The sequence below is a fragment of the Podarcis erhardii genome (genome assembly GCF_964252035.2).
Source record: "Podarcis erhardii genome assembly, chromosome: 10".
Classification (NCBI taxonomy): domain Eukaryota; kingdom Metazoa; phylum Chordata; class Lepidosauria; order Squamata; family Lacertidae; genus Podarcis; species Podarcis erhardii.
In genome coordinates, this window is record NC_138500.1 from 27,968,053 (window position 1) to 27,981,762 (window position 13,710).

At 44.2% G+C, this 13,710-nt stretch overlaps 1 protein-coding gene across 2 annotated transcripts; it reads left to right on the plus strand.

Annotated features, from left to right (window-relative positions):
- The first annotated feature begins 4,335 nt into the window (after positions 1–4,335).
- Positions 4,336–12,874, plus strand: RASD2 (RASD family member 2). Of its 2 annotated transcripts, none has more exons than XM_081879531.1 (3): positions 4,336–5,044; positions 10,576–10,855; positions 12,082–12,874. In XM_081879531.1, the coding sequence occupies exons 2-3, from the start codon at positions 10,585–10,587 to the stop codon at positions 12,609–12,611; spliced, it is 801 nt and encodes a 266-aa protein (XP_081735657.1). In that variant the 5' UTR covers positions 4,336–5,044; positions 10,576–10,584; the 3' UTR covers positions 12,612–12,874. The 2 variants fall into 2 exon arrangements, with proteins under 2 accessions (XP_081735657.1, XP_081735658.1); XM_081879532.1 differs by lacking the exon at positions 4,336–5,044 and adding an exon at positions 6,501–6,758.
- Positions 12,875–13,710: the final 836 nt, after the last annotated feature.

A 13,710-nucleotide genomic window follows, 5' to 3' on the forward strand; every position in this document is an offset into this window, starting at 1 on the left:
ATCTAGTCCAGTATTCTGCTCTCATAGTCCCCAAGCCTAGGCAAAGCCCACAAGCAGGACCTGAAGGCAACCCCCAGCTTCTGTGGTTTCCAGCAACTGGTATTTAGAAGCATAAAGTACGTCAAAGTGCAAGTAGATAAACAGGTACTGCTCCAGCAGGAAGGTAAACGGCATTTCCGTGTGCTGCTCTGGTTCACCAGAAGCGGCTTAGTCATGCTGACCACATGATCCAGAAGCTGTACGCCGGCTCCCTCGGCCAATAAAGCAAGATGAGCGCCGCAAACCCAGAGTTGGCCATGACTGGACCTAATGGTCAGGGGTTCCTTTACCTTTACCTTTACCTCTGACAATGGATGCAGAACATAGCAATCAAGTTACCAGGGTAGCCCATAGGTGACCAGGAATTCCATGCATTAAATCCCATGCAGACAGGTGAATGGGCTGCCAGACAAAGAATAGTTTTCTGCTCCATCCTGCTCTGCCAGCCTGTTTTGTTTTTGTGCTCTCCTTCTCCATAGCCAGCATTGCAACATAGCCTACTAGGTAAAGGTAAAAGGTAAAGGACCCCTGAACAGTTAAGTCCAGTCAAAGGCAACTATGTGGTGTGGCGCTCATCTCACTTTTCAGGCTGAGGGAGTCAGCGTTTGTCCACAGACAGCTTTCCGGGTCATACAGAGGACTGTGACGAGTGCCAGAGCACACCGAAATGACGTTTACCTTCCTGCTGCAGCGGTACCTATTTATCTGCTTGCACTGGTGTGCTTTCAAACAGCTAGGTTGGCAGGAGCTGGGACAGAGCAACAGGAGCTCACCCCATCACATGGATTTGAACTACCAACCTTCCAATTGGCAAGCCCAAGAGACTCGGTGGTTTAGACCACAGTGCCACCCACATCTCCTACTAGCGCAGCTGACTAGCCTCTTGGAAGGATAGTAAGAAACAAAACAAATCTCAGGCTATTAACTTCTGTGGCTGCAGTATACACTTTTCTACCTTCCTTGTATGCACAAAGGCCCATGCTACAGATATGGCCAGTATCCATTTCTATGGCTGCAGTGTCCACCACAAAAACTGTGACCACCACTCCATGCATTATATTTGGCTGCGTAGCCCAGAAAGATCAGGAGGCCTGCTTAGTTATTTGGAAAAGTGATGGCATTAGCCACCCCCCAATCATCCAGTCTTGCTGGCACAGCTTTCAGGCACAGCGATAATTAAGCATGCTTCCCAGACAGTGGGTGAACAGCCAGATAACAGCTTATTCAGGGACCTAGCAATGACATCTTCTCATTGTCCCTGTGCCTGCATCCTAACGCAGTCGCCCACACTCAGCCATTGGGAAAAAATGATAGCAAGGATGAAGTAGATCAGAGATCTCTGTGACGCTGGACAGCAGCAGCACTTAGTCTGAATGCTGAGAACTCCACTCCATGAGAAATTGACTCCAGAACCATTGTGGTAAGAATGCTTAACGATTCATCTTGAGTGGAATGACGTGCATACTTTGCACTGTGAGGAACAGCCTCTTTTTTAGGATTGTATTTTGCAACTAGTTCAAGAGTGTTTCCTCTGTTGCCACTTGTCTCACTTTCCCAGTGTCTACACGTTGAGCAATATTTTTTTTGTTTAGTAGTAAACGAAAGGACTTCTGCAAGTGCGGCAATAGAAACGCCTATTTTTCTATGAGAAGTTCTTAGCAGCCTTTTGAACTTGGCCACTTTCCAGAACGCAGGAAGGGATTTTGTCACTCCCTTCTCTTATTTAATCCTGTCTCCTTCCACACATACCTGTGTGACTCCAATGTTAGAAAAAGAGAAGAATTGTAGCCCATTCAGGTAGGTTTACATCATCATGCCTCCTCACCTTTATTTTCACCAGCAGCATCTACTGGACTACGATGCTCCAAGGACCTTTGGTGTTTCATCACAAGCTTGCCAAATGACTCATGAAGGGTGTGAAACTGGCAGGAATCTGCTGTCCCTCATGCCTTTTGATAGGCATGAGGGACTTGTGCATGAATGGAAAGCCTAGAAACCATTTTTTTTGCATCTATACCAGTCTTTTGACAGTACTAATTTGGGAGGGGGGCATGCAGTAAGGGGAAATTTGAATTAACAAGGGGGGAGGGAAATGAGATGCATGCAACATTGTGTGGATGCCCTCCTCCCCCCCCCAAAAAAAGCTAGTGCCTGGGATAGTGCAAAATCACAGTGAATCACTGGTGTGGAAGTGCCCTGTGAGAGTGCTAGTGTGTTTATATCCTGCATGTGGGTTCCCAATAGGCAGTTGCTGGTCCACCATGAAAACAAAATGCTAACCTAGATAGGTCTTTGGCCAGATCCAGCAGGGCTCTTATTTTGTTTGGTTCCCACCCCCCATCATCCTTAGGTCCCCGGGTGGGTTACAACAATTAAAACAGAATGTTGAAAACAGTTCAAAACAACTTACAGCCACAAAAAATAAGATGGGTCCTGAAAATTTACATGTCACATATCAAAAGCCAGGGTAAAGTGGTGTGTCTTCAGCATTCACCAAAAAGACACTTTTTATTCAACCTGATGTAATTTTATCTCTTATGCAACATCAAACAAACATGGCTACAACAGACCATGGTAATCTGTGGAATGACACTTTTGTTCAGTAAGTGAAATGACCTAATTAGTCAGTGTAACTATTTCAAGATTCTGTACTTATGAGGGAGGGAATATTTGTTGTCCTCCCCCCTTTTTGATGCCTGATTTTTTTATATATATAAAAACATAACAAACAAACAAACAAACAAACAAACAAACAAACAGGGCTTATGTGAGATCTAAACAGACCCCTGGCCACTGCATTTTGGACCAAGTGAGTAAAGCACACTGCAATACTGTATTGGCCTGAATATAAGCTGCACCCGCAAATAAGCCACACCTTTAAAATGGAAGGAGGCAAAAGACAAAAAGACAATACCCGGGCTGCTTCCTGGGGGGGGGGGGAGCCACTCTGCTTTGCCGGCAGCCTTCCCCCCTTCCCCCTTCTTTCTGGCGGCTCGGGGGAGGCTTGGGAACGGCGTGTGTGCTGCACACTGTTGCTCCGCGCTCCCAGGCTGCTCTCTGGGGAGGGGGAGCTGCGCAGCTTTGCTGGTAGCATAGGGTCTCGAATGCAAGCCACACTTTAACTTTTCAGGGTCTGAATTGGGGGGGGTGTGGCTTATATTTGGGCCAGTATGATACTTCAGTCTGGAAGTTACCAGAGTGTGGAGTACAGCAGACAAATCATATCTGTCCAAAAAAGGGTCATAGCACAATGCTGGCACTCCTAGATGCCAAGGTCATCTGAACCTCCAGTGACAGTGTTGGACCCAAGAGCACCCCCAAGCTGTGGACCTCTTTCTTCGAGGTAAGAGCACCCCAGTCCAGACCAGTCCAAGACAGACCGTATCTCCCCTTCCCAGATATGATAACATGGGACACATAACACATCTGTCTTTACTTAAGGTGAATGTCCAACCATGGTACTAAGGTAAATGGCTAAAGAGGGAGCCAAACAAAGTCAGATTAGTGAGCAAATGCCTTTGAAGGTTTCCAGAGACATTCAGTTATCTCGGAGACAGGCACTTCTTGCACCATAAGATCAAGGTCCATCCTTTGATGATAATGAGTTGTGTGGATTTGTCACAAGAAAGCCGACACTGGGAACTGAAGTCCCACACCATTTGCCACCCTCAATCTAATCCAGCTCTTGGGTCAGAGTTAATCAGCCAGCAATGTGATGAATACCTAACAGCAGCTAAACATTGCAGGAGGAGATTATCTGCCTCAAAAGAGCAATCACAGATATCTACAGCAACGCAGAATGTCCTTATTAGGTTGAGCAGCTTCCTTCTAGCAAAAAACACTGGAAGAAAGATATATGCCGTTTTGAAAGGTTTATGCATTTTTAGGGTATAAAAAAAAAAAGCAGTCGCTCGCTCAGGTGCTGGTTTGCTCAATGACTTTGCGGGGTTGGGGAGCGTGAGTCTCCATTTGAATTGCGAAATCATTACTACACTCCTCCAACCCAGACTTCCTATCTTTGGAATAAACAAGGAGAAATAACAAACCCAAATCTGTAAATACTTTGTTTTCAATGAAAGTTTCCTCCTGTGCTTTCTACAGAACTGTCCACCGCCCCCTCCCCCCAGCCCTTGGCAACTTTCCCATCGATTTCAGGGGAACAGTGATTCAGTTAACTGTGAAATCTACAAAAAGAAACTTACCAGGAATTTACCAGCTGCTGAATGAAGGAGAGAGGCAGGGAGAGATATAGAGAGGGAAAGAGGGAGAATACACATATACATAAAGTCACTTGAGTAGTGAAAAACATTAAAGAGCGCTTAGCTTTTAGAAAGAAAATCTCTCGCTTATTCTTCCAAAAACCATCAAAGGCTGATTTTAAAGGAAATTTTCTATTTATTGATTTATCAATCCATCATCATCATCATCATCATCTCTCTTGCCTTTTATCCATTTCTCTTTCCTGCCTTGAAGCTGTGCAAGAAGGAACATATAGGCCCGGGAGATGCACTCACCCGTTCCAAAGGATAGATGTCGCACCAGAGCCCCCTCTCATTCTCCAAATGAGTTATCTGAATTTCAAGTTACAAGACAAACAACTGTGCAAGCTTGAGGAGGAGACTGCCAGCTCTGTTTTGGAGTAAACTGAGAGCAGTGGGAAGAAAGAGAAAAAGAGAGGACACACACACAAACATCTCTCCTCAAGAGCCCAGATGAAAAAAAGGCAACTGCTGGTTTTTGAAGAACAAACTTTGAGCCATGTGTGTCTTCTGATTCAGCAAAGACTCTCTGTGTGGGGGAACAGCTGCTGAAGCGCTGAAGTTGTCCTTCCCTCTCTTGAATACAGGAGTGACAGAACGGGAGGTTTGGGCAGAAAGCATCAGCTTCAAAGACTACAAGCAGCAGTTGCTGCTGCTGCTGCTGCTGCTGCTGCTGATTCAGTCCGCTGAGCCAACGCTGCTGACTGCAAGAGGAGCCAGTATTTCCCTTCCAAAGAAAGAGAAAGGTAAATGAAGGATCTTTGTAGCTAGATGTGTAGAATAATATCTCCAAGCAACAGTGTCTAGATGGGTTTTTTAAGGGAAGGGGGTTGTGGGACTTTGTAGCTGAGAGCAGAGCTAGCTATTCTGCATTGTTTCTTGTGATCTTTTCTCTTCTTTTCCCCCTGTCTTTTAAGCATGAAAGGACAGTAAATAAAGTGTGAGAGAACTGAAGCTTGCCATTATATACCCTGCGGATGCTATATAGCAGTTTTGTCTGCTTTAGATGCTCTGGGGCAAGCACCAAAAAAGAAATCGGTTAGATAGCCCCCCAAAGCAGGTTTCTGATGCAGGTTGTCTGTCCGTCCCCATGACATTTCTCTATACCTGGATCATCTTTATGTGTTCCCCCTGGTGCCTACCTTGCGTATACAGGATTGGGGGAAAGGGGATGAGTGTGTTTTCAATCACTTTTAAGAACTGAGCCATATGAGACATGGAATTTCAATCTCAGCTGCTCCACAAGCAAATATAGGGATGGGATGTGACTGGGAAAGATACCAGTTTAGGACCCACTGATGCTTTTACATTAGAAATGCATAACCGAGAGGTTCCAGAAAAGGGATGGGGAAGTTGGCAAAGACAAGCCACCAGCTGGCTTGTGGAGTGACCTTACTGTCAATATTTGTCCGCTCTGTGTCTTTTATCAAGCAGATGATGATGATATGCTGTTAGGAAACTAGCTAGAGTAGTTTCTTGAGAGAAAGTGCTAACATTCAACATGTGGATGTAAGGATGGGCTAATATGACACCCTTAAATTAGTGAGGGACTTACGGTAAATAGCATGAACCTGATATTAAAAAGCCTCTATCATCTATCTATCATCTATCTATCTATCATCTATCTATCTATCTATCATCTATCTATATCTCATAACTAGTAAATGGGCAAGACATCCTTGTTCATTTTTTATAATGTACCGTTTGGGTGGGTGTGCACATGCACACACACACACACACACACACACACACTGAGGGGTGTTCTGTGAGACAATAAAGGTGATTTTGGTGAGTCAGAAAAGCTGCAGCAACACGGAGAAGGGAAGAGAGAGAGTCTGTGTGGTGCATGAAAGAAAACAGCTTCACTTTGCTTTGGAATTTCAGAGGCTATTAGAAGAACGGTGGCTGCAGGAATCAAAGTGGACCTCCGTGCACCAAGTTAAAAAGCTAACAGATGGAATGTTTAGAAGCCCTTTCGGAATCAATACCTGGGCAAATGGAACCAGATTGCAACAAAAGCGTCATAAAGCAATACGAATAAGACTACAATCTGGGTGCTCTACTGAAAAGCTACCCATCACATCCCATGCTAGTTTCTACATAAATAAATAAATAAATAAATAAATAAATAAATAAATAAATAAATAAATGGCTATGGCTAACTTAGGTTCATTCATTTCCGTGAGTCTATTCAGAGTTTAAATTAGCTGGATGCAACCCAATGTCTCCATTTACTTCTGTAGCTCTGAACCTCCACTTTTTGAGGTATGCCTGTACCAAGAGAGCCAATGTGGTGTAGTGGTTGCAGCATCAGACTGGGGCCTGGGAGACTAGGGTTCAAAGCCACATTCAGACATGAAGCTTGCCTTGGGCTAGTCCCCCACCTCACAAGGTTGTTGTGAGGATATTATGGAGAGGAGAAAACTGAATATATTCCCCCTTGAACTGCTTGAAGGAAAGGTGAGATATACAGAGAATCATAGAATTGTAATAATAATAATAATAATAATAATAATAATAATAATAATAATAATAATGCATTTTATTATTTGTACCCCACCTTTGAGGGTCCAACCTCCTGCAATGCAGGAATCTTTTGCCCAGTGTGGGGCTTAAATTCATGACCCTGACATTAAGAGTCTCATGCTCTACCGACTGAGCTATTGAGGGGATATATGTAATAATAAATAGTAAAGTAAATACCTCTACTAAGGTAATAAATTAGGCAGTTTAGTGAAGGTGGGGAAGGAGTTTGAGTAGCAAGTACCAGTGCCACTTGCTTGACCTTGGGCAAGACATTCAAACTGCCTTTGCTTTGCTTCCCACCTCTTTAAGATGAGGTTGTAGTGGAATGCTGAAAAGGGGGTTTGTTTTTTCGGGGGGGGGTGTAAAAGAGAGCTACAGACTAAAACTGCATGGGAAAGAAAAATATATTATTGCCAATACAACATACAAGTATTAATGTGTGTGTGTAATAGTGGGATGTCCAAATCTGTCAAGATGAACAGCTGATTATGATATTAAGCACCATTAGACAGACAGACAGACAGACAGACAGACAGACAGACAGACAGAGAGATAGATAGATGATAGATAGGTAGGTAGGTAGATAATAGATAAATAGATAGATGATAGATAGATGGATAGATGATAGATAGATAGATAGATAGATAGATAGATAGATAGATAGATGATAGATAGATAGATAGATAGATAGATAGATAGATAGATAGATAGATAGATAGATAGATGATGGATAGATGATGATAGATAGATGATAGATAGATAGATAGATAGATAGATAGATAGATAGATAGATGATGGATGTTTTCATTGCAACACAATAAATGGAGGGGGTTGTGTTTTAAACAGGGCACAAAGCATTGATCAATTAATTGCTACAACTGGGCTGATTCAATGGCAGATAATGCTTTTTAAGTGGACCTGTAATTTATTAGACTTCACTATCTAGGTCATACAACATCCTCGGCTCAAATGTGGGACAGAAGCTCTATCTGCGTGACATACAAACACAGGGATAAAGCACCTTGACATGAAGAATAGTGGGGAAACGCAATGAAGTTATTTACTGGGGGATCCAAAGCACTTTTATTCAGAGGTGAACCCCACTGAGTTCAGTGGGCTTTACAACAGAGGCTGCAATCCTAATCCCATTTACCTGCAAGTAAACCCCATTGCAATCAATAGGATTTACTTCCAAGTAGACATGTTTCTGATTGCATTATAAGTGTGCATAGGACTATAACCCTAGTGCAGGGGTGAGAAATTATCTGGATGCTGTTGGATTACAAATCCCATCATTCTTGGCTCTGCTGGCTGCAGCTGAGGGGAGCTGGGGAGCAGCAATATCTAAAAAAACCCACAAGTTTCCCCCTTCCTGCCGTAGCGTAAGATGAAAGATCATCTTTAGAAGAACTAGGGCAGGGTTGGGGAAGCTTGCTCAGCTTGAAGGCTGTATTGCCCTATGGGCAACACACCTGGAGCTGCATGTTGGTGGCCGATGCAGCTAGAGGCAAAAGTGAGCAGAGCAACAGATGTGACTCTCAATTCACATGACAAAATAATGCTCCATCCTCATTTGGGGTTCTAGAACAATGCTCATAGGGGCGCTGGTTCATATGTTTTTTTTTCCAAGAGAGATACCCCAAGGCTTTTTTTGTCAGCCATGACAACGGTTTTGCTATTTCACTTTTGATACTTCCACAGGTTAGAAAATTAGTCGAGATGTTTTAAAAGATGGCTTGGGAAATAAGCAAGGGTGACCCTGATTTGGAGCTTCCCATGGGCATATGGATGGTCACTGTAAAATAAGAAGTTGATGAGCCTTTGTTCTGATCCAGGAGGGCTCCTCTGATGTTCTTAAGCAGATTATAGCTATAGCTATATGTCATTTGAAATGTAACATTGCATAAAGAGTACATAAACTAAATAGCACATTGAGAACCCGCTTTGTCTTTCATAACAGCTTTCTCTGAGTTTTGCCTTGTTGCTGCATTGTTTACAGTTCCCCCTCCCTCTATATCATGTAGAAATCTATATCTTCCAGATCCATGCAGCTGATAAAGTTGGCTGTAGTCCACATAAGCTTAAGCAACAATAATTTTTTCAGTCTATAAGATGCAATGTGTGTGTGTGTTCCCGTATTTTTTATCTCCCTCTGACAATGCTTGCTATAACCAGGGAGGCTGGTTTCTTAGAGAGATTGGGGCACTATCCCAAAATCCTCAGTCTGCCCTCAGCCAACTCCTGCAGCTCACCTGCCTTCCTCTTTACAACTGGTGCGGGGGGGGGGGAGGGGCAGAACTGCCTGTCCTCCTCCTGCTGCTGCTGCTTAGTCTCAGGGATGCCCTTGTAGGACTCAACAGGGAGGAGGATGGGACAAAGCAGGAATTAATTGGCTCTGCCTGTCACTCGCTCTGGCTCCTCCTACTCTTGACTTCTGGGCCTTCTGTACCAATGAGGACCGGCCACCACTGGCTGTAGCAGACTAGTAAAACTAATCCTCTTGAATAACGTTCCTAGAAATCAAAGCAAACATACCTTGTAACATTTCTTTATTACCGTAGTAGAAAACCTGTGAGCCTCTAGTGGTTGCTGGACTTCAGCTGCCATCAGACCCAACCAGCATGGCAGTGGCCAGGGATGATGAGTGTTGTAATCCCCAGGTTCCCCACCCCTGCTTTATGGGGTAAAGGTAAAGGTAAAGGGACCCCTGAACATTAGGTCCAGTTGCGGACGACTCTGGGGTTGCGGCACTCATCTCGCTTTATTGGCCGAGGGAGCCGGCATTCAGCTTCCAGGTCATGTGGCCAGCATGACTAAGCCACTTCTGGCAAACCAGAGCAGTGCACGGAAACACTGTTTACCTTCCCGCCAGAGTGGTACCTATTTATTTATCTACTTGCACTGGTGTGCTTTCAAACTGCTAGGTTGGCAGGAGCAGGGACCAAGCAACGGGAGCTCACCCCATCACAGGGATTCAAACCTTCTGATCCGGAAGCCCTAGGCTCTGTGGTTTAACCCACAGTGCCACCTGCATCCCTTGCTTTATGGAGTACTATGCTTTAATTCTCCTTTTTGTCATGGAACAGGTTTGGTGAATGAAAGATGTGTTTGGAGTCTCAAGAGTCCCTGTAGTTTTCAATGACTGGCATGCTTACGCTCTGTTTGTGTAACCATTCTCTCATTTGTTTTCTTATCTGGGACCCTCTGTTCATGAATTGCAAGAGATAAGACAATGGCCGATTCCACACAGGCAATTGCTGTGGAATAATCAGTTCGCTCACTCACTTTTTATAGGGCATGGGATAGCTCAGTCAGTAGAGCATGAGACTCTTAATCTCAGGGTTGTGGGTTCAAACCCCACATTGGGCAAAATGTGGATTCCTGCATTGCAGGGGGTTAGACTAGATGATCCCTGTGGTCCCTTGCAACTCTATGATTCTATGCTTTCCCTGTTGAGCTTCCTTTTTGCTGCTTAGAAAATCCATTCTTTTTTAACACAACAAAACAGCTTCCCCGGGTGTAGGCGACCTACTCTTCTGTTATTCTGCTGGCTTGTATATATTGCTGTAGCCATTTCCTAGTTTGCTGCAGCCCAGTCTTTCCCAACCCAGACTACAGCTCCCATCAGCATGGCCAATAGACAGCGAGGATGGGATTTGTAGTTCCTGGTAAAGGCACCAGGTTGGTATTCCTGCTGTTGATTTTTTCATGCTGACGATAAAACCATATCTTTTTTTTTTTATCTGTGCAGATCTAAGCAATGATGAAGACTATGTCCAGTGGGAACTGCACCTTGAACGTGCCAGCCAAAAACTCCTACCGCATGGTTGTCCTTGGAGCCTCCAGGGTGGGCAAGAGCTCCATCGTCTCACGGTTTCTCAATGGCCGCTTTGAGGACCAGTACACACCCACGATTGAGGATTTCCATCGCAAAGTCTACAACATCCGGGGTGATATGTATCAGCTGGACATCTTGGACACATCTGGGAACCATCCGTTCCCTGCCATGAGGAGACTTTCCATACTCACAGGTTAGACGTGTGATTGTGTGTGAGAGGAGGGGGTTACCAGGGGCTCCTCCTAGTGGACCCAAGTCAATGCACATCAGTTTGGGGAAGGAGAGGCAGGGGTTCAAATCAGTCCCAGGTGCTTGCAATTCCTGTTTGCAAGGTTTGGCTCATGTTATCTTTGTACTCCCATCTCCAAGGAGTTGCCAGCTGGGATCCACAGAATTCAGCCACCTCCCTGTGCCCAAGAACAGTTTGGGTTTCCTGAACAAAGAGCCCTTGTGCAACATGGCAAGGAGCTCTTAACTGAAATAAGTTTCTGGAGAAGTCTGTGATATGGCTTGGGAGTCTGTAGCTCAAAGGGGTGGTGATGATGATGATGATAATAATAATAATAATAATAATAATAATAATAATAATAATAATAATATCATCTCACTGGCTGTATATAGAAAATGTAAAACACAGAGTGAGATATAATAACTCTCTGGGCCCACCTTAGTATTCCACTGAGAACAGAAATGAGTCTGGTCAGGTCAAAACTGTAAGAAAAACCAGGTATCCAGATAATGAAATAATGCTAGGATCGGCCCATCCATGAGGCAAACTGAGGCAGCCGCCTCAGGCAGCAGAACCCAAGGAGCACCTTTGCAGGTGTGCCCCGCTGCCCCACCCCCACTGCCAGAGAAGCAAGGAGATATGGCTATGGAGGCTTCTGGGTTCTGGCAAGATCTCACCACAGCCATGCGATCCCAGTAAAGGGGGGGGGGACAAGAGGAGGATTTTGGCACACATGCAAAAGTTTGATAGACCTGTCAGTATGTTGTTATAAAACATTATTTTGCTAAAAATCCATGCCATCTTAATTCATTCCATTCTTTACAATGAAAGCTCTGTAAATAGCATTCCTTTTATCCAAACACAGGTTCTCTAAATGTTTTGGTTATACCATATGTTTGGTTATATCACAGAGTGAGGAAGTATGCTTCTGAATACCAGTTGGTTGAAACATCAGGAAGGGAAAGTGCTCTCGCACCCAGGTCCTGCTTCTCATAGTGATCTGGTTGGTCACTGTGGGAGCAGTATGTTGGGCTAGATGGGCTACTGGTGTGATCCTACAGGATCTTCTCATGTTCTTAATATAGTTGGGATAAACAAATCCCTTGCTGTGTACGACTTTTCCATTATCTTTTCTAAGAGAGGTTGTAACGGATTGGCTTAATTTGTTTCCCCCTCTTGAAATATTGCAGGAGACGTTTTCATCTTAGTGTTCAGTTTGGATAGCAGAGAGTCCTTTGATGAGGTCAAGAGGCTCCAGCAGCAGATCCTTGAAGTCAAATCCTGCCTGAAGAACAAGACCAAGGAAACAGGTGACCTACCCATGGTGATCTGTGGCAACAAAAACGATCATGGTGAACCCTACCGCAAAGTTCGCTCTGAGGAAGCGGAGAAGCTGGTCTCTAGCGATGAGAACTGTGCTTACTTTGAAGTCTCGGCCAAGAAGAACACCAACGTCAACGAGATGTTCTACGTTCTTTTCAGCATGGCCAAGCTGCCCCACGAGATGAGTCCCGCCCTTCACAGGAAGATCTCTGTCCAGTATGGGGACACCTTCCACCAAAAATCCTTCAGGATGCACAGGGTCAAAGAGACAGATGCCTATGGCATGATCTCCCCCTTTGCTCGCCGACCCAGTGTCAACAGCGACCTGAAATACATCAAATCCAAAGTCCTCAGAGAAGGGCAAACGAGAGAAAGAGAGAAATGCACTATCCAGTGAAGAAAGCTCTGCTAAGATGGAGTCTATACACTTACATGCAGTGCCTTAAAGAAAATGGCTGACGGGAGCAAGTTCCTAATGGACTTGGGAGCTACAGGTGATGACAGTAGCAAGCACTCATGAGAGCAGTGCTTGAAACCACTTCGTCAAAAGTACCGCACCATTTGTATAAAGAAGTGACTTAAAGGGAAATATTGTAAATACTTGAAGCTGCTTGGCAGGTGACTGCCGTGCCCAGCACCTGTGACTTGTTCCTTCTTCTTTTTAAAGACTACTTTTCTATTTGGTGTTCTCTTCTTTGGATAAACGGGGCGTGTGAAGAAGGCTGGAGCTCAGCATTATACCAGGAGTTAGTGCAGGATGAGTCTGGCCTGCCCCACGTAGGAGTGCTGAGTTCTCATCAAGCAGTAGGCAGTCTTTGGTGAGAAGATGAACGTGTGCCATTGTTTTCCTCCAGGTCTCTTCAGAAATAAGACCCATGATTCAGTGTCCTGTCTTGGTTCTGTGGTGACTTCCAAGACAACTGTATATATAAAAGGCAGGCATGGATCTCTGGATTTGTCAGGTCAGAAGGATGTTTGAACATTTGGAAGTTGTGGGGAGAAATGCACTTTTTTTGTGGCAGTGGCAATTCTTCATAGTGTCAATGCAAATGTCGCTTTTGTATTAGAGCTTTAACTTTGTTTTTGTTTCTCAAGCAACAGCCAGATGGCAGATTGTCTGTTTTAACTGAAATGTGAGCTAATCAGCAAGTATGATCTGGAAATGCCAACTGTTTTCCAGTTACATAATGTGTACAGTAACTAAAATTGTTGTACTGTAAAAAAAAAAAAAACCAGCACATCTGACAGCTTCATGTCATTTTGCTTCATTCAATTTTCTGTTCTTTGAAAGAACTATATATATATATATATATATATATATATACACACACACACACACACACACACACACACACACACACACATACTTGGGACACTTTACTATTTCCTATTTACAAATCCCACCTGCCTCCCATTCCAATTATCTTATAATGTTTCTGTTCTACGCTCCACTGTATACAACCACCGTGGGTATGATCTATCCAGTGGCCAACACC